This window comes from Etheostoma spectabile, chromosome 5, assembly GCF_008692095.1.
Source record: "Etheostoma spectabile isolate EspeVRDwgs_2016 chromosome 5, UIUC_Espe_1.0, whole genome shotgun sequence".
Lineage (NCBI taxonomy): Eukaryota > Metazoa > Chordata > Actinopteri > Perciformes > Percidae > Etheostoma > Etheostoma spectabile.
In genome coordinates, this window is record NC_045737.1 from 16,217,846 (window position 1) to 16,244,106 (window position 26,261).

The window sequence follows — 26,261 nt, forward strand, 5'->3', positions numbered from 1 at the left end:
TGCTATAAATACACTACTGAAACACTCTCACATAAACAAGTAGAGGATAATTTCTCACACACACTACTGAAATGCTCTCATATACACTACTGAAACGCTATCATATACACTACTGAAAGCTCTCACACACATACTGAAACGCTCTCAATACAACTACTGAAACGCTCTCACTAACACACTACTGAAACGCTCTCATACACACTACTGAAACGCTCTCACACACACTATGAAACGCTCTCACACACAACTACTGAAACGTCTCACACACATAATGAAACGCTCTCACACACACTATTGAAATGCTCTCACACACACTACTGAACGCTGTCATATACACTACTGAAACGCTCTCACATACACTACTGAAACGCTTATATACATACTAAAACGCTTTCACACATATAAGTGAAATGCTCCGGAAGAGTATTGACAGTGTTATTAAGGTGTATCAGTATACAACCAAAGGATTGAGAGACTATGGGCAGAACTCAATGATTAGTAGTGATCTAAACACTTTATACATTTCTTAATTCAAAGAGGAACAGTGTGTACTGGAATCAGTGAATAAACATGTATTTTGTCTGCATTATGTTTATTTTAGGATTGAAAGAACAGTAAAATTCATCAATCAATCAATCAATGGAACAACCATGCCCTTTCCACACAAGGAGGGCAGACACCTCTCCAGCTGTGGCATTCAAGTGTCAATAATAATGAAGGAATCCATACAGCATTTTTGATGCAGATAACTGCTATGGCATTGATAAAGAAGGGCCATTACCTGAACTTCAAACCAATAATAATGTTGTAATTCCAGACATAGATTAAAAAATTAATGAGACCACAATGAACATTATTCAACAAGTGAACCCACTTGAAAATGATGGGAATCATGGAATAGATGTTTTTTCGTCACTTCACAAACAGAGAAAGCAAGACACAGACAGAATTTTTTTTCAGAGCATGACATGTTCACACCCTGCCAAACCCATACGTGTTTCAACAATGTGTTTGACAAGAAGTCAAACTTTTCCTTGAACAGTTGGTAAGACACATGTAGTTGCAAATTGATGCAGTTAAAACGTGTTGGCAAGAGGGAACGTTGACGTAGTGAAGTCATCAAATCCTTTGTGAATGAATTGGATGGAAGGAGTTGGGGAAAAGCCGATAGGTGGTACCACATTTGCTCCACTTGTGAAGGCCAATATCTTCTCTAGTTTGGATGGCCCTTCTTCTGTAAAAACAAAATTATCATCAGTGGTAATTGGTCCAATTAATGTGTATGTGAATCATCTCTAAAGCAATTAACATCAGCTGATACTGAATAAATTGTCCACTAAGAGTATTTCACGTCTCAAAACCAAAGCGTCTAAAATCTGAATGCATCTTATTGCAATGGATTTATAACAGGTCTTTCATCTTTCAACATTCACAGGTTGCTTTGTAATAATGTTAAGACTACGAAGATAATAAAATAAATATAATGATACTAAAAAACAGATGCAGCAGTTTATTTGACCATTAAACAATTACCTTCTGCATCTTGGAGATAATTCCTACAGAAAGTCTTGTTGCTCCTTTCTGGAGTGAGATGAATGCTGAAAAAATCCTCACCGGTCAGCAGTGTGTTTGGCTCATAGCAGAACAGGGTCGGAAGCTGTCTGGATCTCGTCATATTTGGTCCAGAACCCCAAGAGTTTACAGTCCTTCAAAGAATCTGTAAAAACAACATGGAAGAATTGTACAATCATAATTCAATTGTACATTGTCAAATGGTCCCTAGTTTATACAAACATAGATTTTGCGAAGCTAGTCTTACACCTTGTCGGTCAATTAATAGCACTTATTTACATGATTTTCTCTGATCCATGAATTTACATAAAAAAACCACATATCTGCCCAGACCCTTAGCTACTGTAGGCTGTGGACAGGGCATGGAAGATCATAATTTGTCCACTGAGGTGTCAATCAAGGTCACAGTTCAGCGCCACCTTGAATTAGGACTAAGTGATATAAATGTAATGTAAAAAGGGGGTATGTAATAAACAGTCATCTTCATGCTGAGACATAGGATGACAATAAGCAAAACACAAAGGGGGCTATATGAAAAATATATTATGTATAAATCAGTATTTTTCTAAATTACTTGACTAAAAATGCAAATAATCAATAATAATCAAGTAAACACACTATGGCCAATACAACAGTAGATTATGTTTGGTGCAACAGCAGTGCAGAATTAATAACATAATGAAGTGATGAAGACACATTTAGTAAATGGAAGTTAGTCTTTGGAGAGATATATAGTACAGTAAACGTGAATCTTTTAGGTGAGCTTTAGTACATTTCAATGGGTATAACTTGTTTAGATGCAGCTGCTCTTACACAGCAGTTACATTTTTAACTTTATCATTCTTTAACTTTAGCTTCCTGAAGCAATGCTCCTGCTGCTTCTCCAAACTTACCCACATATACTGTAAGCTTTGATTTCACTGTCTGCTTTGCTCTTTTTGCAGCACCTCAATATCATAACAGCACCAAAAAAAATAACCTTCTCTGACTCACTAGCTTCTCAGACGTTTTTCTGTCTTGTCTGTGTCCTACCCACCCACTCAAGTTGTGCTATGAGTCCTGTCCCCTGTGCTAGAGAGAGAGAAAGAGAGAGAGACGCTGGTTTGTGTGTATTGCAGCCAAATGTTCCGGCAGTCCTAAAACATTGAGTCAATGTGTGTTATCGATATCAAGCGGCATTCACACACCAGGTAAAAAACAGCTGATTTCACTACCTGCTGATGTACCACCACGTGACTCACATTGCCGTATGTTACCATAGCAGCCACGCTACAAACGATCCTAAGTTAGCTGGCACCTACATGCACCTAATTCAAACCTATTTGGGCCCCCTGCAAGACATACTTCAAGTTTGCAGTAGATCTGAGACTCTTGGTTGTAGTGGAGGCACAAACTGTGTACTCATACCATGCCTTGTTGCGTTACGTTGGATTAAACAATAATTAGAAGAAAAAAAACTATTTATAATACCTTTTCTCCTGTGACTGAGTGTCCAAGAGTGCTTGGTAACGCGGAGCAGTACTCTCCGGAGGATCCACAGCTGGCAGTGTGACGCTGCTGTGCTGTCCGGGGGGGGGGGAAAGCGACGCTATGTGACTGTCCAGTGTGTCGCGGCTTGAAGTTGCAACGGTCTGTTGTTGCCCGACTGTTGCATTTCTTGCATTTAACGAGGTTCTGATGGTCCCGTTGACGCCAGTACAGTCTGAAGTAACGCTGCGGCCTGGTAAGCTGCTTGCAGGCTGTGGGCGGACATTTGGGTTGCAAACACGTGGCTGGGCGTTTCACATGTGTTTGTGAGAGGTAATTCTGAATAAAGTCCCTAACGGCCCCTCATAGAGAAGGAGGAGGAGTTTAAAGAGAGGCAGAAACAGAAAATGACAAAAATGAGAGACATTGAATAATAGTGTGAATGGCTGTTGAGGCATTACTATTTGCATGTTAAACAAACTCACATCATGAAATTTAACAAAAAATACACTGACCCATCCAGTTCTGCTGTCTCAATGTACACCAGGTTGAGTGGTTCACTGCTGGAGAGCAACAGGAGGTCAGCCTGCAATTAGCGAAGGTTTTATCAGTGACATCTGTTCAGATTGTCAGACAAACGTGATGTGTTAATATCTTTACACGCGCACACACACACACACACACACACACAATGAATGGTTTTAAAAAGCTGTCAACACACAGAAATAAAACAATACATGAAGATGATAACAAATGGAGTACAAAAGCACCACAAAATGCAAAGAAAATATGTAAATGGAAAATCTATTAGGGATAGAAGAAGAAGCCTATATATGTTTCACCAATTTACTCACGGTGACAAACTGGTTGTTTTCCAGCCTGATGATGTCCCCCACCTGGACATCCATCCATTTCTTGCTTTGCAGTCTGAGAACAGGAAACAGGCTGGTAAGAGGATGTTTAGACTCTGTGCTGCGGAATTTAGAGAAAAGCTTTTCTTTTCCCTTCTTCTTTGAGAATTGTCAGGGAATAAACTGTCCAAAAATTATGAACACTGAGGTCATCCCAATATTAGTTTCCTTTCCTCCAAGGCAGTTTCTGCCGGTTTCCTGTAAAATCTGTCTGCTAATAATAGTTTTTAAAACTTGGCTGGAACACAAATATTTGACGTTTTTTAGGGTTTTCTATTTCATGCCTCATGATAACTTCATGGTACACAGTTGAGCAGTAGGCATTGTTTACTTGAACTCTTGTAAATAATTATATTGTCAATGGGCATTTTCACAATTTGTCTTCTTCATCCAAAAGTAATTAAACATATCAAATAATCTTTTTTCCCAAAACATCGTACACTTAAAAGGTGCCCTGCCACACAATTTTTTTTTTTTTAATATGTTAGGTCCATATGTGTTATGTCGTGAATGTGAAAATTAACTGCTACCTCCTCTGTCAGCTCTAACCACTGAAAAGAAATAAGCGGAGAAATCCGGCCAATTAAAAAAGCTGGTCAGTCTGACGTCCTGTTGCGTGAGCTTATTACCATTTATGAGCTCGCCCAGTTGTGCTGGGTAAAGGATGATTATAGCCAGGCTCTCATTGGCTAGCTATTAATCAGAGTCAAGCAGCTTAGCTCGTTGAATATTAATGAGAACTGACACAAATCAAGCTCAGTCTTCCTGCAGGCTTTCTATGCCACCCAAAAATGGCTTGAAACAAGGTAAGCAAGGCATTTTTTCAACAAAAAATGTTACAGAGTCCAAGATAGAACTTCAGACATTACCTCAAAGTAGTTAAATACATGTGGCAGGGCACCTTTAAATGAAATGTATCATTCTATAAACATACTATTTATATAACAAGTACAATAAATTTGATTAGCTTTGTACATTTCAAATTAGCAGATTTTTGATTAAGTTATTTAATTTAAGTAAAATATTTTAGTACTTTTTACACCTCTGTTATATTGGAAAAACCTTGAGTCTTTGGGTGCCTAATGAGCAAGTAGTCTTGCACTGCCAGACCTGCACAGCGCTGCAGAGGAAGGTCTGGCGAGTCCACACAACATTCCGGGATGGTAGAAAAACATGCTCTGTATTTTGAATCCACCAGAATTACATATACTGTATATCTGGCAAAATGGAGACGGGCTTTGAAACAGCCATTAGACCTTGACTTAAGGCAATAAACTTACACCTTGTAATAAATACAGAGAAAAAAATGCATATTTCAAGCCCACATTTATCTTTGTATGACTTCCAATCCTTCTGTTTATAGACAAGCCCACTGGATATTTTTGACCTTTGCTGTGTATTTTGCACATGTCTGTATTTAGACCCTTCTGTGTATTTCTTGTGTGCTATTTAACCTAGATTATCTCTAGAACAGCCACAGGAAGCAGCTGCTGGATAGTGGGGTGTGCTTGTTTTGTATCCTGTTTGACCTGAGGTCTGCTTTTTCAAATATGTGAGTTATGCTTGATTTGTACATGGGATCTGGTGGTCATGTGGGCTTTATACCACCCTTAGAGCTAAATCAAGCAAATACTATGACTTTAACGATATTTTCGGGGCTTCTTCATAAAGTTAAAGAGCCCCCAAAAGGTTCCCTGAGGAACACCTACCTGTCCAGTAAGCTTAAAGAACTCTGATGGTGCCTCTTTAAATACACAAAAACCAGCATGTAACTATCTGAAACTTTGGATTTGCCCACACTGTTGTGTTTCCCATGCTTCCCATGAACAAACTTACTTCCTGTCAATCAGTACTTGAACTTTTCTGTTGTTGACTTGATTGTCGCTCCTGTGGCGATTCTGGAAAGAAACACACAAAGAGACAATGAGAGTTCTACCACTGAATTACTGATTAGTTCTGATGGAAATTCCAATGAAACTTATCAGTTAACATTTCATTCTGTCTCCTTCTTAAGTTTCTGATCAATATTATATATATGGGCAGTGTTTTCTCACTTTTTTTCGTTTGGCTTAAAACTTTTCAGGATTCATGAGAGCCCCCCCTCTGAGGACATATAAAGGCCGATATTTACTCAAAGTCATTGCGCCCCCTAGTGGCGACAGGAAGTAAGTCTAAAAGTCTATGTGCTATATTTTAACAAACTCCTCCTAGAGATTTCATCAGATCAACATATTTGGTCTGTGTCATCTAAAGACCTTAACGATGAAAAAGCAAAACTTTTTGTCCAACGGTGTGGGCGTGGCAGCCATTTTGAGCATTTATCGATGAACAAAGAATTTGTTGTAACTTTACTGTACAATGTCCAATTTGGTTGAAATCTTTCAAAAATGACAAGGTCCAGGCCCGAGGACATTTATAGGCTCAGCAGAGAGTTTCTATTTTTTAATATTATTTTTTGGGGGCTTTCCCCTTTATTATAGTGGATCAACATGAAAGGAGGAGAGAGGTGGGGGATAACACGCAGCAAAGGGCCGCGGGTCAGATTCGAACCCTGGCCGCTGCAGGACTCAGCTAACATGGTGCAAACTCTTACTGGGAGAGGTAGAGGCCGCCTCAGCAGAAAGTTTCTTTTTGATTGGACATGGTTCGACCCGCCCGCTATGGTGAAGCCCACGCCCCATTTTAGAAATTATGACCCATTTGATGTAGACCCTTGTGTGAGGTATCACTGAACTCAGCAGAGACTTCCTTTTTTATTAGTAAAGGTTTGCCCCGACCCCTTTGGCCACGCCACCTTTCACAGCTAATGAACTGTATGACGTAGAGTCTTGTGTGAGGTATCATTAAACTCAGCAGGGAGTTCCCTTTACCAGTTGTGACTAGTCCCACTAAAGACAGATTTATATGTCATTTCTGAAAAAGAGAAATTATCAAATCATTTACAAAGAAAAGCAAAGTCTAACAGAATTGGCACAAATTTTGTAGCATTAATGTTTTTTTCTGCTTTCAGCGAACCCAATTCAGGAGCCACTGAATAAGATCATTGTTCTCTAACTGTGAAACTAATAGAATGTGAGGCTTTATCCAAATGAAATGCAGAAATTATATCCATAGACATAACTTTATGGTATCAGAATAATATCTCCAAAATTCCAGTTAATTTCCATTCACATTTCTGCAGTAGGCGGTAGCTTATAAAAAATGTCCTTTCACAGCAGCGTTCCCAACACTGGCGGCGTTATTTAAGCGTTTGTTTTGCAAGGTCATCCACCGTCCCGTACATGGTCAGTCTGGAGTTGCTGTGTATTTGCAAAGATCAAATCAAGCCTGAACCCACAGTGACTTCAATTCAGGAACAGATGGCAGCGGCTGCAAGGACCGTTCAGGATCACCACCTCTGCCAAACAAAAAGGCTTGTGTACTCCTCCTTCAGTTAATTTTTAACCCATGACAACAGTTATTTTCTCTTGGTGGTTTGGCATTATGTTATTGGGTGCCATGCGCATGCACACACTCTTACGCACACACATACACTTTTTTTGGTTGCCCTTGACAGCTGAAACGAAAAGTCATTTTCCTTTCATTGTTTTAGAGGCACATTTAGTTCTGTCTCGGTTCCCGCAAAACGATGATAGAAAAAATTAACAGTTTGTGAATCATTAACAAAAAAAGTCTACTTCCTGATGAACTATCACTAGAGGTCACCTGGTATATGGGAAGGGGAACTTTTGTTATTTCTCAACTAATCTTAACTCCCATGTGACATACTTTTGTCACTAAAGGAGAAATACATCACAACATTTTCAAAAATCTGGCTGATAAAATAGTCTGTTGAAGAATCACATAACAGAAAAAAGGATCCCTTGACTAAAAGACGAAGAATGTCGTGCATTTAAAAAGATTCTATTTGCCAAAACACTTCATGAATTAATGAAAACAAAATGTCAGCCTGAGGTCGACAGAGGTCAAAAATGAGCTTGGATCAAAACTTAATCAAACAGAGAAACAGTAGCAACGGCAACCATAATTTGACGTTGAGCGGACTGATAAACACTTGAACTAACACACGCACACAGGTAAGAGGAGCGTGAAGTGTTTTGTACACAAGACTACTGATGTGAGTGAAATTGTTTTTCACACAGTCATAGAGTAAATGGTGTTTATCAGCTACATGAGACAACATGAAATAGCATACAGTACCGTTTGTTATTTTAAAACAGCTGCAATATTGTTGTTGCTGAATATGTGCAGTGAGGACGATATTTTAAAATTACATATTTTCAAGGTAGTAGTTCATTTCAGATTGATAGATATTCCTCCTTGATCAGCTGCTAAATATGTTGTCCTTACTTATTTTTAAGTGTGTTTGTTCAGTGTGACTGTGAGTGTCAGCTTTATTTAGCCATGTTGTCCTCATACCTACTGATGTATATCACAAAACATCTCACCAATTTGACTGTTTCTTATTTTTAAGTGTTTCCCGATTGTTTCCATTTATAGGTTTGGTCTGTTTAAGTCTTTGAAGCTAACAATGCTTGGTAAAGGCTGGGTAAAGATCACCTTCAGTTCATGGTTAAAATAAACCTGTGCTGACTGTTGGTGAGAGACAAAATTGAAACAGTCTTTGGTCTCAAAGTCTCAAGCTTTGGAAGCACAACCATCCGCGCTCACATCCCCTCTGAGACTTTTTGGGACAGATAAACAATGTCACACTATGTCCACCTTTGGCACTGAAAGAGGGCAGTCTTTGTTCACACAACCTGAGGAAGTTCCTTGTCGGGAAAACATAAGCAGTGGTTCCCAAACCGAGAAGGTGGAGGCATGCTGCTTAATTTCTACACTAAGCATATAACCTTTACGACAAGGGTCGACAAATGGCGGACTCCGGTCCAAAACCGGACTGCAGGAGGCTTTCATCTGGACCGCAAAGCCTTTTGACACAATTAGGAAATATCTATAAATGATATGCATATTTATCTTATCTTATTCATCAATAAAGGAATTTTTAACAGACAAAACGAGGCCAGCTCTGCAGAGCTCTAAAGGTCCTGCGACCGTCTGTGACAGGTTGTTGTAGGTTGTAGGTTGCAAAAACATGCGGGAGTGATGCGAGCTAACCAAGGTACACACGGGTCCACAATACGATAAAAGCACATGGCATTATCAAAATATAAAAAAGTTGACCGACATTAACGAGTGGACAGAAAAGTACCCTTTACATTTCCTGCTATGAAGTCTACGAGGCCGGTGTCCACAAAGTCTATTGCAATTGTCAAAAGGGGAATTATTAAACGCCAATGTGAAGAAAGACATAGACACTCTGAGAAAACTTAGCCACAGCAGTCTGAGGTCAGGACACTAAAAAGCAATGTGCCCAAAGCCCAAAAAGAGCAATCTATACAAGTCCTGTCTCACTCTCTCACAGAGTAACAGTGGGAATATGTGTTGTTTTTCCATTCATCATATGCTTGTTCAATATAGGCACTGTATTTTAGGAATTTTAGGAAGCTTGTACTTCTATCTTTAAGTGATTATTAAGCTCAGATCAAACTAACAGAACACCTTATTTAGTTTTTTCTTTAGAGGAGGTTTTATTTTTATGGACTGAAAAGAATATTTACACGGCAAATTTAGATTTGATGGATTTATGGCACTTTTTGTTTCATCAAATGTTTGTTCGTAATTGCATTTTTGCGTCTTTGAGATTAAAGATGTTGTCTAAACTGATTCCTATAGTATTATTATTAGTAGTATTCTTTCTATATGGTATATATTTGTAGGTATTAAATTCTTTGGATGTCTGCAGGGGCAGAGGGTTGGCTTACTGGACCTCTTGCAATTTAAGTTGAATACCTCTGCTCTACGGTGTACGGTTGCATTTTTAGGAACCATCGTTTTTAACCTAACCAAATAACCAACACTGTAAGTTTTCAGCTGTATATAGTCAGCCTTTTAAGGGTTGGCAGGACGGAAGTATGCAGGGAAATCTGCTTCCACATGATTTAAAAATTAAATCAACTGTGAAGTGAATATCTGCCTGGATTTAGGAGCAGATCTAAAATTGCAAATGTTTTTTTATTAATAAACTAAATTCATTTTAAAATCATTTGGACTTGGAAGACATATGGATTTCTCTGTTTTTTTTGTTTTTCTAGTTTTATTTACTAATACATCTAAAATCAAAGAAGTGAAATTTGTGCAAGGTGACATGGTACACGGAACATATTTGCTTACAATATCGTCGGTGGCATCTTTGGCAGCGGTGACTGTCAGCACAAGGACCAGAGGCACGACCGTGGTGAACCAGGACAGAGAGGAGATCTGAGGAATCACCTGAAGAACACACACGCACACGCAACACACACACACACACACACACACACACACACACACAACTGCCTATAGTTTACTTTAGTTTTCACTTTAGTTTATTTTTGCATGTAGTAGTTAGAGAAAATTGCAAAAGGTAGACCGGGAATCTATGTTGTGTGGTTGGGAGGCAGAAAAGTGGACCGTCTCGTTAAAAACAAGAATGAGGACATGCAATTAAAGACGAAGAAAACATGCACAGGACATGGCATGAATACTTAAGTAGAAAGACAAAAAAGAGTATACAAGATTGCATTTGTTTTTAACTTTCCGAATGATTTGTAGTGAAGAGAGGTTGCAAAAGAAAGATGTTTGTGTGTGCATTAATTCAAGGAAAACTCAACATACATAATTTGAAAGGAAGTAGTTTTAAAAAAGGCTCTCCTACTTTTAGAAAATGATGTCAATAACGTAATGACAAGCTTTAGGAAGACAACAATACTGCACTGCAAAAACATTCCTTTGTCTATGAGAAAAGTTGCAATATGTTTAGCATTTCCAAAAAATAGTATCAATAGTTTAGCTTTGGTCTACAATATATGCATGTAACTGGGTCTATAAGACAAGTTTATGTTGCAAAATTTTATTGAGACAATGATAATCATATGTGCTCATTATGTCTACCAAGTAGGATTTGTTCGGTCCCATCCTGTTTGTCTTTTTTTGTTACTCAAAAACTTGTTTCTAGATTTCCATGAAATGTGGTTGAACATTAAGCCAATGTTCATACAACAAGTAAGAACTAACTAGTCTAACTATTGTCTGTGTGGATTCAATAACATTTTAAAGTTGTTTTCTGTCACTGAAGACATGATAGTATTCTTTAAGCCCTTATCATGAAGTCTCAAACCCTGATTATGATGCATAAATACAGTAGGCAACATGAACAATATGGTATACAGAAAATATCTGTTGTGTATCATTCATTTGAAACTGTTGTTGTTCCTCCTTGTCAGTCAACAGACCCAACTGACCGCTGTTGTGCAACATAGCTGTTTGCACATGATGAGGCAACTTCCTGTACTGGATATTACACTTCCTTAACCTCATTGCACTTGATTCATCCATATCCTGTTTGGTTAACACAAAACTTCACTGTGAAAAAGAGTAGTCGCTTACTGTGTGAATTGTGTCTTGTCTCTAGTTCTCATAATGCTGTCAGAGCAACAGCCTTACATTTATTTTAATCCACAGATGATCTTTTTGGTTTTCTTTGTAAGTAAAACAATGTTTTCTTACATTGTGTCTCCTAATAAAACATTTAGTGTCTCCCTAAGGCTGAAACATATGAGCTCCACACAACTTTTAATTATCAATGCACCAGGTGTTTTAAGGTCCTATTGTATATGGCAACTACTACATTTTATGTTGCATTTCCACAAATCTGCATTTACATAATTGAGTTCAATACAAATAGCATGTTAGGGAGTCCAGGTGTAGCTATTATTTCACTCTAGGAGCTGCTGGGGTAAAGGTAAAGGTATATTAAACAGCAGCTATCAGCTAATATCAGTGGTGGAAATGAACAAAGCGCAGTTATTGTGTGTTTAAGTACAATTTTGAGGTACTTTCCAATATTTTTATTTCATGTTACTGTATACTTCCACTCTACTACATCTCAAAGGAAAATATTGAACTTTTTACTCCACTATAGTATACATGAAGTTACTTCTACACAGCATTAGCAAAGTCATTAAAATTTGCTTCACCATAACCATCTGCAACATAGTCATAACCACATTAATGAATAACTAATTATAATCCAATAATATAATATAATGTATAACATTTTGAAAGGGGGCATTCTTTTACTTAAAGGTCAATTTTGTAATATATTTACTGTAATAAATCCAAAAATTACCCTATGCATCATCAGATATAGAGGAAACATAAAAAAGCCCCAAAAATAGTATTTTAAAAAATAATAAAAAAAAATATATATATATATATATATACACACATATATATACACATATATACATAATTACATACATAATTACATACATAATTTTTTTTTAAATTTTTTTCAAATACTGAGATATTTATTTGAAAGATGGAGACAGCTTAGAGCCTAAAAGGACGCCGAGTTGGCTAATTTCCTCCTGAACAGGTAGCTAAGCATTAGCTTCAGGCTAATTTATCGCAGCTACAAGGAACGGGCATTTTATGTCATTTTAACATTTTTGTACTCACACTGAATAATATAGCTAGAGTTCCCAAGTTGGTACCTTGCAAAAACAATAGAGACACAGCCAGCAATGTGATCCTGACTGGTCCTGGCTAATGCCGCCATGCTAACCCTGCTAACTGCTAGCTAACGTAACCGGAGGACCAGGCAAGCAGGCAACGTTTTTTTAAAACATGCCTGTTCAGCGGCCGTAGCCGACGAGCAGAGGACTGTACGTTTTATTTATTTATAATTATATTAAGCCAATAAAGTGTGTTCAGTAGGGTGGAAAGGACGGGAAGGTAGTGCTATTTTTAGAGGTTCATACCGTAGCTAACTCTAAACTGAGGAAGTGTGCCTGTCCATTGGATGGAGAGGTTGTTGTATTTTTTGTGATTCCTACCGTAATTCTAAACCAAAAACGTGTGTCTGTCAGTTGGGTACAGAACTCCGTGTGAGTACAGTTTTTGTGACAACTGCAGGGCCGCTACACTGCGTATCTGCTCTGTGCTCCGCCATCCGTCAATACCCACCAGGTCCCAATTTGATCGGCTGCGGCCATGACTGACAGACTGAAGTCTCAATCTTGCGAATTTATGTAGAATAGTAGAATTTATGTGGCATAGCACCGCACATCTGCCGTGTGCTGAATTGCTGTGGAGCTCTCCGGCGTCCGGCAAAAATAGAAGCTCTGTGTATCTGCTCCGGAGGGCAGCGCAGACTGCCGAAGCTGGGACAGAGTCAGAACGAAGCCATTCTGCAGTCAGTGGTACACATTGACTTCAATGGAAACCTAATGACTCCGCCGCCGTTCTTTTGCGGATCCGCAGACGTTCCGCAACCGGTGGAAATTAGGAGTCCATATTTCAAGCATACGTTAGCTACTCCGCTGTATGGAGTAATGTCTGGCTATGTGAGACAATCGTCTAGCAACATTGTTGTGGATGCTGCTGTCTCAGCCTGGCAACCTCAGTGAACTCTGAGTCTGCGGAGGAGGGTGCAGGGGAGACGACTCTCTCCATTATTTTGAATTTGTAGCAAGCATCTTACATTTGTGTTACAGGAACAAAGCTACCATCCAGATAAGCTTCCATGGCAAAAGCTAATATTAGCAGAACTAAGCTACTGCACTAGCAATCTGACATTAGCTACATTAGCATTGGCACACACACACAATTATGTCTTTAACTAATCTGAGACGCATGTTTAATTTGCATTAATTTCCAATATTTTACAAACAATTTACTTGACAGTTGTATGGCAGCCTTGTCTGTATGTTTCCTGCATGTAATTAAATGAGCTTTTTTTTCCCTCACCTGGAGCACCAGCAGAAAGAGGAAGTAGGCATTAGCAATCCTCTGGAACTGCTCGAACAGGTTAAGAGGTAGGAAGGTGAAGGGGTTGTACTTGGAGGTCTTGATGGCGTTCGTCTGAATGGGTGTAAAGGAATAGAGAAAGTCAGTATGAATATAAGATTATTGTTAAATCCATATGTGTAAGAAATGTAATTTAAATGAATATGTGGACTTTTTCTAGGTATTTTTTGCTTTACATTTTAACCAAAGTCATCTTAAATCGACCAGAGTTTAAAACTCCAACACAAAGAAAGCAGAAGGTAACGGATGGCTGATCAAAAAGAAGAACATAAAGAATTTTCCAACGAAAACAAAGAAAACCCGGAAGTGAAAGGTCGTGGATATAGACAAGGTCACAGGTGTCATTTACACAGCGGACATGTCAGCACTACATTTTGAAATGGTCGCTTTTGTAACCATCACTTTTTTTAAGCAAATGTTCTGAAAAATAGAACATAAAAAACAGAAACACATCTGAGCTATTGAAGTCCAGGGGTTCATAAATGAATGTATCATTGACGTAAAGGTGTTGCGAGCCCATTTAAAGAGGTTAGTTCCACAAACAAAAGAGATAGAAGGGGACAGAAGAGTAAAGCATGTCTGAATGTGTGTTGACTCAGCAGAGATAACATTAAATAAGAATGAAAGCCTTTATTGGTTATTTCAGGTTGTTGTCATGTGAAGAAAAATCCTTGAGAGTTTCATGAGAGTGTAATCTGGTGGGAAGCATCGGCTCTGTGCCAGGTGGACCTTATCAGGAGGATAAAAGCGCAGGAAATGTTTACACCCTTTTTGGTATTTTCCACTGGTTTCAGTTGTATGGAGGACTTGGCATGGATTAAGCATAGTAGAGAAAAATTGCTATTTCCATTTTTCCTTTCTGAATAAAATCCGACCCCATACGGACGTAGCAGCCATTATCATTGTAGGAGCAACACCTCTTTTTGCATGTATGCAAAGCTGCTGCAAGTCAAAGGGTTTCTACACAACTCACCGGCTAATGTAACCCTTTTAAACCCAATCAGAAAACAGCTAAATGCATGTTAATACTAAAACTGGTTATCCAGAGAGTTTTGACCTTGACTGCAACACAGGTTATAAACCTTTTTTCTTCAGTTTGTTCTCTAGCAACCTCAAATTGAAATTTCCAGCAGCAGTTAGTGAGAGTATAAAGATAACAATAATAACAGTAATAATAATAACAACAACTAAACTTTTGGCTATAAAAATACATTTACCATAAAATATCAGTCAAGTGACAAGTCAAGTGTTCAAGTGTCAAGGTGTTTATGTGAGTCCATAGAACCTCACATTGATAAACTGTATGAGTGCAAGAGTCACCAACAACACCACATATTAATACTTACTGCATATTTAAAGGTGAGGTTGTACTCGCGGTCGTTGGCGCGGAGCTTCCTCTCCAGCTCTGATTTGAAAAGACAGAAATTATCATCTTGAATTCTTATGTACTGATATCATGGTTTCTATAAGTTTTATCCAAAGCACATTACAGTACAGATGCATAATAGAAAACAAACACCTTAACCCCAACAGTTGGAACACATATGTTGGCACACATTTTATAACTAGTAATTAAGGTCCAATATGTTATATATTTACTGTAATAAATCCAAAAATCCCCGCAATGCGTCATCATATATTGAGGAAACATGCCAAGTTGAGCTACTATCTTTTCTGACAACAAGGCTTTCTTTTTTGGCCTGTGTTTTGTTTTCAACTGCCCAGTTTGACAGCCAGGCCGGGTTGCCAGATATACCTGTAAAAACGTAAACCCAGCACACTACAGCTGTAACGTACGAGACGTAAAAAACGCTGGGTAAATATTGGATATGTGTTTTGAAAGATGGAGACAGCTTAAAGCCTAAAAGTAGTTGGCAAAATTCCTCCCGAACAAGTAAGCATTAGCTTTAAGCTAATTTATCACAGCTACTAGGGACGGGCATTTTAGTATAGTACCTGAGTTGGTTACTTACAAAAACAATTGAGACACAGTCAGTAAAGTAAGGTGACCAGATTTCTCAGACAATATCCGGGGACATTTTCAGCTCAGAAGCGTATTTACCTCCAAAACAAGTAATGTTTTTACTTTTGTAAAACTTTAATGAAAACGTAATAATCAAAACATGTAATAACATCACAACTTTTTTTGTAATGACAACCGGGCAACTAATTTGGTTGAATGAAATCCATGTGGTCTTACCTCTCTCTTTCTTCCTCAAACAGTCCATGCCAAAGAACGACATCTTCTCTTCCTCCTCTTCTTCGTGCTATCTATCCATCATACTAGTCTGTGAAAAAGAAGAGACAGCTGTTACTTAGTGGCCGAACAAAGGGATAAATCTGAGTCACCTAATATTTGCATCGCCAGGAAATTAAAAATCGCACTCCAGACTGTATACGTCAAACATCGGGTTTCTCCTGGAAACTGTAGAGGTTAAACATCATTGCTGTTTAAGTGAAAATGACTTAATGCCTGCCAGCTGCCATTAAGACGTTTTCCGTAATGTGCTCTATGAGGTAATCATTTCCCAGTCTAAGGTTTTATTTTTAACTAAGGTTACAGCAGGTTTTAGTTTTTTAGGTGGCTGTTTAAAAAAATTTTTTACTTCTAAATGGAAAGGTCTATCAGACCACGTAGACAAGGTGGACACATCAAAATGGTGCTGAGATGAAACCAATGACTTCAGAGCATTTACACTTCTCATTGGCATAAATATCGTTGGAACTGGACAGCAGAATGAGCATTCACAGAGGAATGTGTGGTAACTGCAACACATGAGCGCGTGTGTATAGGGAACATGCTAAATAAACAGCCACGATTTTTTAATGAAAAGTAAAGAAGAAAAGAGGAAGGAAAGACAACATTGCTTAGCCAACCACAACAGCTCGAACAGTTTTGAGCTTTGAGTCTGTTTACGTTCGTGCCATCACACAGCTATTTATCTGCCTTCCCTCCCCCCTTTTTAATCCAAATGTTCTTACTTCAGGTTTGCATCAGCCCTAAGACCTTTTAATGTTTTTCCCATGTAGGGCAGAGTGACTCAGAGGGAGTCTCCCTTCTCAGGCTAGACATCCACTCGTTCAGCTATCTGCCCGATCTGACAGTAAGAGTTTGAAATGAAGAGCCACGTCTGTTTCAGCCGAAAAATGGCTGTTGGTATGCCACTGTTATTTTAGTGGCTTCTTCTATTGCAGCCCTGACACGCCAAGCCAATAATCATCAGAAGTCAACTGTGGTTGTTGCAGTGTGCCACGCATCACGGCTCTTTATCAGTAGCCCGAAACCAAGAGCCGGATCTAATTAACCGTTCCAAGCCAGTGGTTCCCAACCTGGGAGTCATGACCCCCACGAGGACCGGGTTGCAAACTAAAGTGTAACCAGTGCATTTCCTCAAGTACTGTATCTAAGTACAACATTTCCATTTTCTTCGACTTTATGCTCCTCGATTCAGCGGCAAAAATAACTAATTATATTTAAGTAAGCTACTGTACGTAAGTAAAGTTTTGACATGCTTATACTTGATATACTTGATCAATTCAATTTTGTGCTACTCTATACTTCTACTCCACAACATTCCAGAGGCAAATATGGTACTTTTTACTCCACTCGATTTTATTGACACATCCACATTGATGATCTGCAACATAAAAATGCTCTTACATGTGTTTGTTAGTGACAAAAAACAGAAGGAGCCATTCTGCATATTGAGTACTTTTGATACATTTTGTACTCGTTAATAATACTCTTTTTTTTTTTTTTTTTTTTACAAATTTTAGAATCAGAACATGTAATGAGTTTTTCAGAAAAAGGTAATACTACTTTTACTTTTTTCTTCCACCTCTGACTGTAACCAAGGATACGTTGATTCGTTGCAAACCTAATGCTAAATGTTGTCATGATGAGAACATGTTTTTTTTGTTAAAACTGAATACTTTGGTATGCCATGATAATATGAAAGTTATGTCATAATTTAGAAAGGTTTTAAAAAAACATGGAGCAGGATTAATATAGTTCTCGGCCAGTGTTTTGTGCGTTTTACGTTGTGCAAAAACAGGTCTAATTGTCCAAAAACCAGAAACTTTTCCCCCATATTCAACAGAGATAAGAACCTAACAAAGTGCAAATGTTGTCAAGTTAAAAAGCCTGTATGTTTGTATATTTGTCTGCCCATGCTGAGGAAGTGGCGGTTTTGAGCGTTTGTTGCCAGGGTGACGTCAGGGCTTCAGAGCTATAAATACCAGCTACATGTGTTAGTGAAGAATGTGTGCGAATTTACCAGGAATGTCAAGGCTCTGGAAAACACATACATGCGCGCACACACACACACACACACACACACACACACACACACACACACACACACACACACACACACACACACACACACACACACACACACACACACACACACACACACACACACACATAATTGTTTTTATGTGTGCATTTATCTGTGACACATGTTCCCTCTGGTGTTTTTGAGTCTTATGTTAGTTTACATCTGCAAACATAAACTTTATATACTGAAGACACACACACACACACTGTAACCGCCCACCATCTACCTTTTGACAAAGTCCCACCATAAAGACCCCTAAGTAAACAGTCCACCTATTCATTCACTCGAACCTACCCACCCAGTTTATTCCACAGACAAACACAGACTAATGTGACCCGACACAGAGAGGTGTCACCAGCCTGGTTTAAAGGAAAACCGTGACTTTTAAAACTCACTGCAGTCATCATGAAGATTTAACTAGACTTTAAATTCAAATGTCGAAATGGTGCGCAATGTTGAGCATTGGGGAGATGTTTTGGAGTTTCACATTCTTGTTGGTTTTGGCGGATACTCAGACTTTCCAGGCTTTACTACAGCGATGACACAACACAGAGACCAAACTGTTTTCCAGTGAAATCGTTGTGGGGATGCTGGGAGGACTGTACAGCTCTCAAGTGAAGTGAGAGTTATTGCTTGCTACCTGCATGTACAGTTATATTTCCTGTGTTAGAACCAGGGTAAGTTAAAGGATAAGGCTGGTGTTATTTGAACATTTAACAAAGGATTAAAACCATTGAAACAAAGTATGTGTTATATTTAGCCTAGTTTATGGGCGTGAACATTTAAAAAAAAAAAAACACAGATAGTCCTTTACTGTAAAATCTCAAACTGTAAACATGGCATTCTAAAAGGATATTAAAACCCTTTGAAGTGTAACTACATCTGAACTCCATCCAAATATGCTATTTGTGGTGTTTAATCAGATCATAAGGTTAAAAACTGTTCTATGTAAGTGGGTACATGGGAACACTAAAACCAACTTTATCTATTAAAGCCGCTGATGTTTTGAAAATGTCCTACTTCTTTGTCTCTGCTTTAATTCACACACACAAACACACACATACACAAACCATCACACACACACACACACCATTTTACTTTTTAAAAGGGAATGTTGCAAACACTGGAATTAATGCTATTCCAGAGAAACAAAGGTGGGTAACAGTATCCCGTGTCACAGCCACCTGCGACTGGCTCAACAGGTCAGAGGTCACGCAGGTGAATGGGTGTCTTGTCCGATTAGTGATCTCTGGTTTCTCAAATTAAAGCTGAACAGTGCTCTATTATCAAAACTGACCGCTTGTTTGCAGCTGAAAGAAACAACCTTTTCCTCTGAGTGTGTGCGTAAACAGATGCCTGTGTCCAACTGGCTAAAGAGCCCTTTTGTGTTGTATATGGTCTCTGTGTTTTGGGGTTTTGGACTTTTTGTAAAAACTTTTGAATATTTGAAGATACCACCTTCAGCTATAGGACATTTTGATGCCCATTTTTTCTGACATTTTTATAGTCAAAACAATAAATTGGTTTATTGAAAAAGTCACCTGCATATTAATCAAGAATGACAATGATTGTTAGTTGCAGCCCTAGTTCAAAACCCAAAATTGTATTTCAAATTAAAGTTCAGAAAATTGTGCAGCCTTAACAAACATGGAGTCTTGGGTTTGAATATCACTCAGATAGTGGGGAATAATACATTTTTTAAGCTTATGTTTTAGAAACATGCATGTCAGTTGCCTAACATGCTGTATTTGGGACTCAGGCATATGAGAGTCACCATCAATACCAGAGTTCTTCTATCTCCCCTGAAACACGCTGTAGTCCAGCCCCACCTTCAGAAGCCAGTTTAAATCCAACTTGACCCGTGTCCAAACCACTGCTCTTATCAAAAACGACACCATGACGTGAAACACACACCTCCCACAGAAAGAAAAAGTAAAAAGCTCTCACAGTGATGTACTGAGTGTTGTGTTTGACTTAAACAAGGCCGCATATGCTGTACTTAAAACAACAGGGGAACGATTGGAGTTGCATGAAAGTTGCATAAAGGTTGCCGTAGATCAGCCAATTACAAAACGACCAACAGTAACAGATGAGCACAGCTGCTGCATTTTCAGCATGTTTCCTCTGTCTCTGTGTGTTTTGTCTAATAGCAAACAGGGCTCTGGATAAATTAGGTCTGCTTTCAAGAAGGAGAGAAAGGTGTGTAGAGGAGAACGAGTTTGCTTTTGTGTTTCCAAGACAAGAAGAGAGGAGTTAAACATTTCTAAAAGTTGCTGTTCCTGTCTTCTTGTGCTCTCCGAATAAACAAAGAGCTTTAAACTCAAAAGGTGTCTCAGATCACAAACATTAAGGGCATGTAGAGACATGTAGAGGCCCTCCACCCTTCCAACATAAGAGCAAGAAAAACGACCACAGTATTTATTTTGCATTTCTGTCGCCGTTTTTAGTCCCTTACGGTCATTTTGTGTCTTTGCAGCCATATTTTGTCTCTTTGTGGTCGCTTTGAGTATCTTTGTGGTCATTTTGCATCTTTGTGGTTGTTTTGCGTCTCTTTGTCGTTGTTTCACATCTCCTCGGAGTCCTTTACATCTCTTTGTAGGAATTTTGCGTCTCTTTGTGCTCAGTCACGACAGCCCTACTATAAACTAAGCTTTGTGACTTTCTGACAGAAAGTGTTAAGTGTTTCAAACAGAGGCACTGGCTCAGATGCCCCCTGACCCTTTAGGCCCCCGAGCCTAAGCCTGGTAGGCTCATTCAATAATCCATCCATGATTAAAAGGAACCAAACAAAGTTGCCTGAAAGAGCTACTTAAAAAAGCATCCAAAAACTCTAACAGTGCTTTCGTCAAAACCTACAGAAACCTTGCAGAGACGTTTTATTTAAATCTTAGAAGAAATCCCAAAACACAAAGACCTGGTTTGGTTTTTAGGATGCTCAGCATTGCCAAATCCACCAGGCATTTTCTGGTGCATCTCCATCAGCAGGTACTTGTCTTATCAATCTGCCAGAGCTAATAATAGCTGGCAGTCCTCCCTGTATTCTTCAGAGCAACTCAGCAAAGAAAACCTATAGAGTAAAGCAGAGCTTCAGTCAATTAACCCTTGGTTGGTCAACAGAACATCAATCTGCTGCTAAACTAACTTCCTTTTTTTAAATAATAAATTGATAATTTAAAACTTTTTTAAAGCAATAATGCCAAAATTCATGATTCTTAAAAGGGTAGAGCTGGATTATTTTGCATGTCTTACATCATAGTAAATTGAATATCTTTTGGTTTTAAAAGGAGATGTTTGATCATGTAAATCTTCTTTTACTGTTTTGTGATATTTTATAGACCATTCTCACTAATCAAGAGAATGATCTACAGGTAAACCACCGATGAAATTAGTTGTTACTTTCGGTCCTGGACTTCACCTTCATCGTTAGTGTGTCCACAGAATTTTCGGGTCAGCTTCTCTCTGTACACAGTACATCCTGTTGCTACAGCATACTTCAGATCATTGGCCAAAGCAACCTCTTAAAGGAAAGAGGGGAGAATATGGCACAGTATCACAGAATCAAAACTGAAACTGTTCTTTTCAAGCAAACCTCTCTCCTGTGTGAGAACTGCACACTACTGTTGATTTTGCCAAACACTTAAAATTGGGCGTCTGTGTTGTTTTACCATATCTGCCATCAGATGTCAGTCCAGAAATATATTACTCTGACAATAGTAGGAAGTAGCAGCGATAGCAAGTTAATTTACCCAAACAACAACTTCTGTGAATAACACGGCTTGTTACTGTTCTGCGAGAGATTTAAAGCAAACAAACTTTTTAGACTGTTGGATTTTAGTTAAAGCCTATATGTATTGTTACTCTATGGAAAAAGGTGTATCTAGGTCATACATAAGGGACAGAAATGAGTAAAACCTATACTGTGGATTTCACCTGCCCACAATTCAACCACATTTCAACTGGAACACACAACCTCGCACCCTGAGATCAGGGTCTTTGGTCTGTGTGGAGCTAAAGATGTTATGGAAACCGCACTTTTTGCAGAGTGCATGCAACCTGCTCCTGAGTTGTCTGAGTTGATGACATTTAAAAGGCCCAAAATTGCCCAATGGCTGACTATCAACCTGTTGTTTCATCCCTCTTACACCGTGTTTTACACAGGAGATATGGCACTAGCAGCACTTTAACAGAGCAGCAGCTTCAGGACTCTATCTCTGTCTACACAGGATGCCTTTAGGGACAATATTGAGTGTAGGTCACCCACAGAAGCTACAATATCATTGTAGCACTCATAAAACGGAAGAACATAAACTTTTATTTGACGCCACTTTACATTCATTCCATTCCTTCTGCTCATTGTCTGTTGTTTGCCTGTTGGTTTGTGTGTTGACTTGTTTTGTTTGGTTTTACTTTTACTGTAGGAAACCGCTGCTGCTGCAACAAGAGAACTTCCCCACTGTGGGATGAATAAAGTATTCTATAATATATATATAGTATATCTAATCTAATCTAATCTAATCTAAAACTGCATTCATGTTCACATTTGCCGTGTATAGCGTAAGTGAAATGCTAGTTGTTATATAGCCAGAGCCTGTGTAGACAGCTTGATATCTTAAAACACTAGAAATGTGTCTGTTCTGTCAGATGAGTCTGAAACGCATTAATGACAAACGCAGTTAAAATGGTTACAAAATGTGGCTAAAACACCCTGTGTAGATACACCCTTACTGTGTGGTCAGACAGAATTAATACAAAAACACTTCTCAAATCTGCAAAATACAGATTTTAGAAGTGGTGTGATTGCATACAAGCCACTGGACAAAATACAATTAGCCCAGGGCCCAAACAGAATAGACACAAAAGATTGCCCCTGCAAGCTGAAGATGCATAGATCTTGAGGGATTCATAAAAGTACATAGATGAGAGTAAAAAAAAGAGAGAAAACCAGAGTTTCAAGTTCTGAGTTTAGCCACAAGCTGAGCTGAACACAAACATACAGACATGTCCGATATGTTTGTTGCTAGCCAATAGTAGCGTACAGTGAACGTACAATTGGTACATTGGATGTTTGGGGCGAATAAACACAAACGGTCCAGTGGTCAAAATCTTACAAATACAGATAAAAATCTTACAAATTCAAAATCTGTTTCTGAACATAGCTTTTGTTGGTAAGCCAAGCTAAGCTAAGCTAAGCTAAACATTGCATTTGCAACCTATGTGGTAGTTCTTTGCATTAAAAACATTGCTGTTTGGCAGAAGACTCTAAATATTGGATTTAATTATAGACTGCACCACAAAAACTAATTTGTTTTAAATCAAATGTAAAATGGCTAAAACATACAAACACATTGGTATGATCTGTGAACACAACACTGTTACACCTTCAGAGAATGCAGACAGATTATGTTCTGCTGCATTGCACAAAAATATAAGACGTATAAGCTCTCACCAAAATGTGTCTCAATCAAAAGGCTACACTGAGTATGGAAAATTGTAGACTACCAAAAGGGGGCATTAAATTACATTCAATCACCAATTTTACACTATTTTATTTGGAAAATGTCCTTGTCTGCTGCTTGTATTTAGACCACATTTAACATGGGTATTTTTGCTTTTTTTTGTTAAATGGAAAAGTGGTTTTGTAGAAAAAATTGTATTGATTGTTTTGGCATTATTACCAAAATGCAGGTATCTTTTTATTAACTTCAAATGGTAACCATCCCTAGTCAGTGAACAGCAACTTGAACCCAGAAAGTTAACTCACACCTGCTAATTTGACTCACCTTGATCACAAATCGGAACTCACCATCTGCAAAACCGTTGCAAAGAAGCACTCTAATTCTCTTATTCTGCTCAGTTGGAGTTTTTTTACTCTCCAAATTTTAAAAGGTAACTGAACTGGTGGTGTTGAGCCGAGGCACGACTTTGGGTTTCGACTTTGTGTGTGAGGGATAATGGTCCTTACTGTTTCATTGTTTTCTGTGCCACTCAACCACACAAACCATATTTGCTTAGGCTTGGTGGTTTTCCAGCTTATTTATAACCTCGGCTATGAACCTTGACCACAAAAGACAAAAACACATTCACTTTATACAGGACAAAAAGGTATGTAGTCGCTTTTAGGATTAAAAAGTTTCTTAGAAATGAGAAATTACCTGCCAATTCCACCTCTGTAAAATTCTAATTTCATTAAATGTTTTAATAACTGCAGTAATGAAAAGTAACTAAATGCATTTAATCAAGTACTGTAGTTCAATACAAATTTGAGAAACATTTACTTCACTTGAGTTTTGTTATGCTACTTTATACTCCTTCTACCCTGCAGTTATATGACAACTGTAGTGACACATTCGTATTTTACATCAGACATGTGATAAGCTCATAAAATCCAATAACAAACCTCTCACACAGTGGGTTGGACTTCCTTTGTTACAAGTTTCAAATGTCTATGAGTTGTTAGCAATTCCATTAATATATTTCATTTACACTTCTCACATGGTTTCATTTAAATAACTGTTAGAGGCCGAAAGGAGGTACAATTATCCAGTATTTCACATAAGCTTATAGTATTTATTATAAAATATATTTGTGTATCATTTGTGATTTGTCTCATTGTCTTTTCTCCCATTAATCACCTTCTGACCTCTCAGATTTATCTTGTGACCTTTAAAGGGTCCCTATACCCCTAGGTTGGCAACCACTAAACTGAACTTTATGTAAAGTAGTTCAAACTAGCTCCCTTGATTAGCTACAACAGTAAAATGCTGCTTATACATTGATGCATCACTAACAATAAAATAATAATGAAATAGCTGAAAATGTATCAGTCACAGGGGCCAGGTATGGTCACTTTTGGGACTTTTGAATGGATGAATTTTACTTGTAATGGAGTATTTTCACATTGTTGTATTGGTACTTTGACTTAAGCAAAAGGTTTTGAGTACTTCTGCCACCGCCCCAGACAACAGAGTCAGCTTGGATCTAACCGACCACTAGGCTGAATAAACAAACAGAAACTAATGTACTGACCTTGTTCCTGTGGGTTACTGATTAATGACAGTGTTTTCAGTAAATCTAACTGTAAGTAAATGAGGAAGTTCATTCTGTGAATTTCTGATCACAGGATTAGTCACAGCTCACAAACATTCTCATTTTTCATTTTCGGATTCACGTCCGAAAAAAAGAAAATGATTCCTTATCAAAAGTAATACTACCACTGGGAGAAAAGTTCTTGCATGTTGAGAGAATTCTGCCTTTGTTAACATTAAAGAGTGAAGTGATTTGTGACTCTGATGCGTGGATGAATAGGGATGTCGCCTGTCGCCTGACAGACCTCTTTCTCCATTGATGATGAACATTGACAAAGCAAGAATGGAAAAGTGAGATGCAGTTATGACACAAGGGGACAATAAAGTGTCGAGCCCCGAGCGCCGCACCAAAAGACCCGAAACAATCAACCTCTGAATAATTCACCTGACCCCTCAGGCTACAGAGCCACTTCTCCTCTCATCTTACCCTATAAAACCCCGACATTTTGATTGACCTTTTAAGCTTAATAATCACCTTCATGTACAATAAAGACTCAGAAACAGCGGCATATCAATCTAACAAACAACAACTTTCAAGCTGCGACACAAAGTTGCACTTTGATTCATTTAGATTCAATTTTATGCACCCCTGGAAGTTATTGATAGAGATTAGATTCAAAGATTTAATTTACATGAGCTTGTCAGAACGTTCAGTTTAAATGAAATTGCAGAGTTTCTACTTTAACACTCATTTTCTGTCTAATTAACCAAACTGCTGCACTTTATTTCACAACACATACAATCTGCCTCTACAACCATTACATCATCTTACTCCTTCTCCAACTTGTGCCCACACGCCGATTCATGACCACATTAATTCCTCACTTTGCAATGTGTTGTGTTTGTAAAATACTTCTCCTTTTTAAAGGTGTCATGACATGGTGCTCTTTGAATGCTTTTATACAGGCCTTAGTGGTCCCCTAATATTGTATCTGAAGTCTCTTTCACAAATTCAGCATTGGTGCAGAATTACA

At 38.3% G+C, this 26,261-nt stretch overlaps 1 protein-coding gene across 1 annotated transcript in view; it reads right to left on the reverse strand.

Annotated features, from left to right (window-relative positions):
- The window catches only part of atp8b5a (ATPase phospholipid transporting 8B5a), a 50,528-nt gene that overhangs the window by 19,985 nt on the left and 4,282 nt on the right, over positions 1-26,261 (reverse strand). The window contains exons 2-8 of the mRNA XM_032516766.1: positions 16,063-16,150; positions 15,209-15,267; positions 13,803-13,916; positions 10,185-10,283; positions 5,787-5,848; positions 3,894-3,966; positions 3,555-3,625 (exon numbers count right to left, since the gene is read on the reverse strand). Of these exons, the coding sequence (XP_032372657.1) occupies positions 3,555-3,625; positions 3,894-3,966; positions 5,787-5,848; positions 10,185-10,283; positions 13,803-13,916; positions 15,209-15,267; positions 16,063-16,105 (521 nt within the window). The 5' untranslated portion in view covers positions 16,106-16,150. The remainder of the gene's footprint in view (positions 1-3,554; positions 3,626-3,893; positions 3,967-5,786; positions 5,849-10,184; positions 10,284-13,802; positions 13,917-15,208; positions 15,268-16,062; positions 16,151-26,261) is intronic.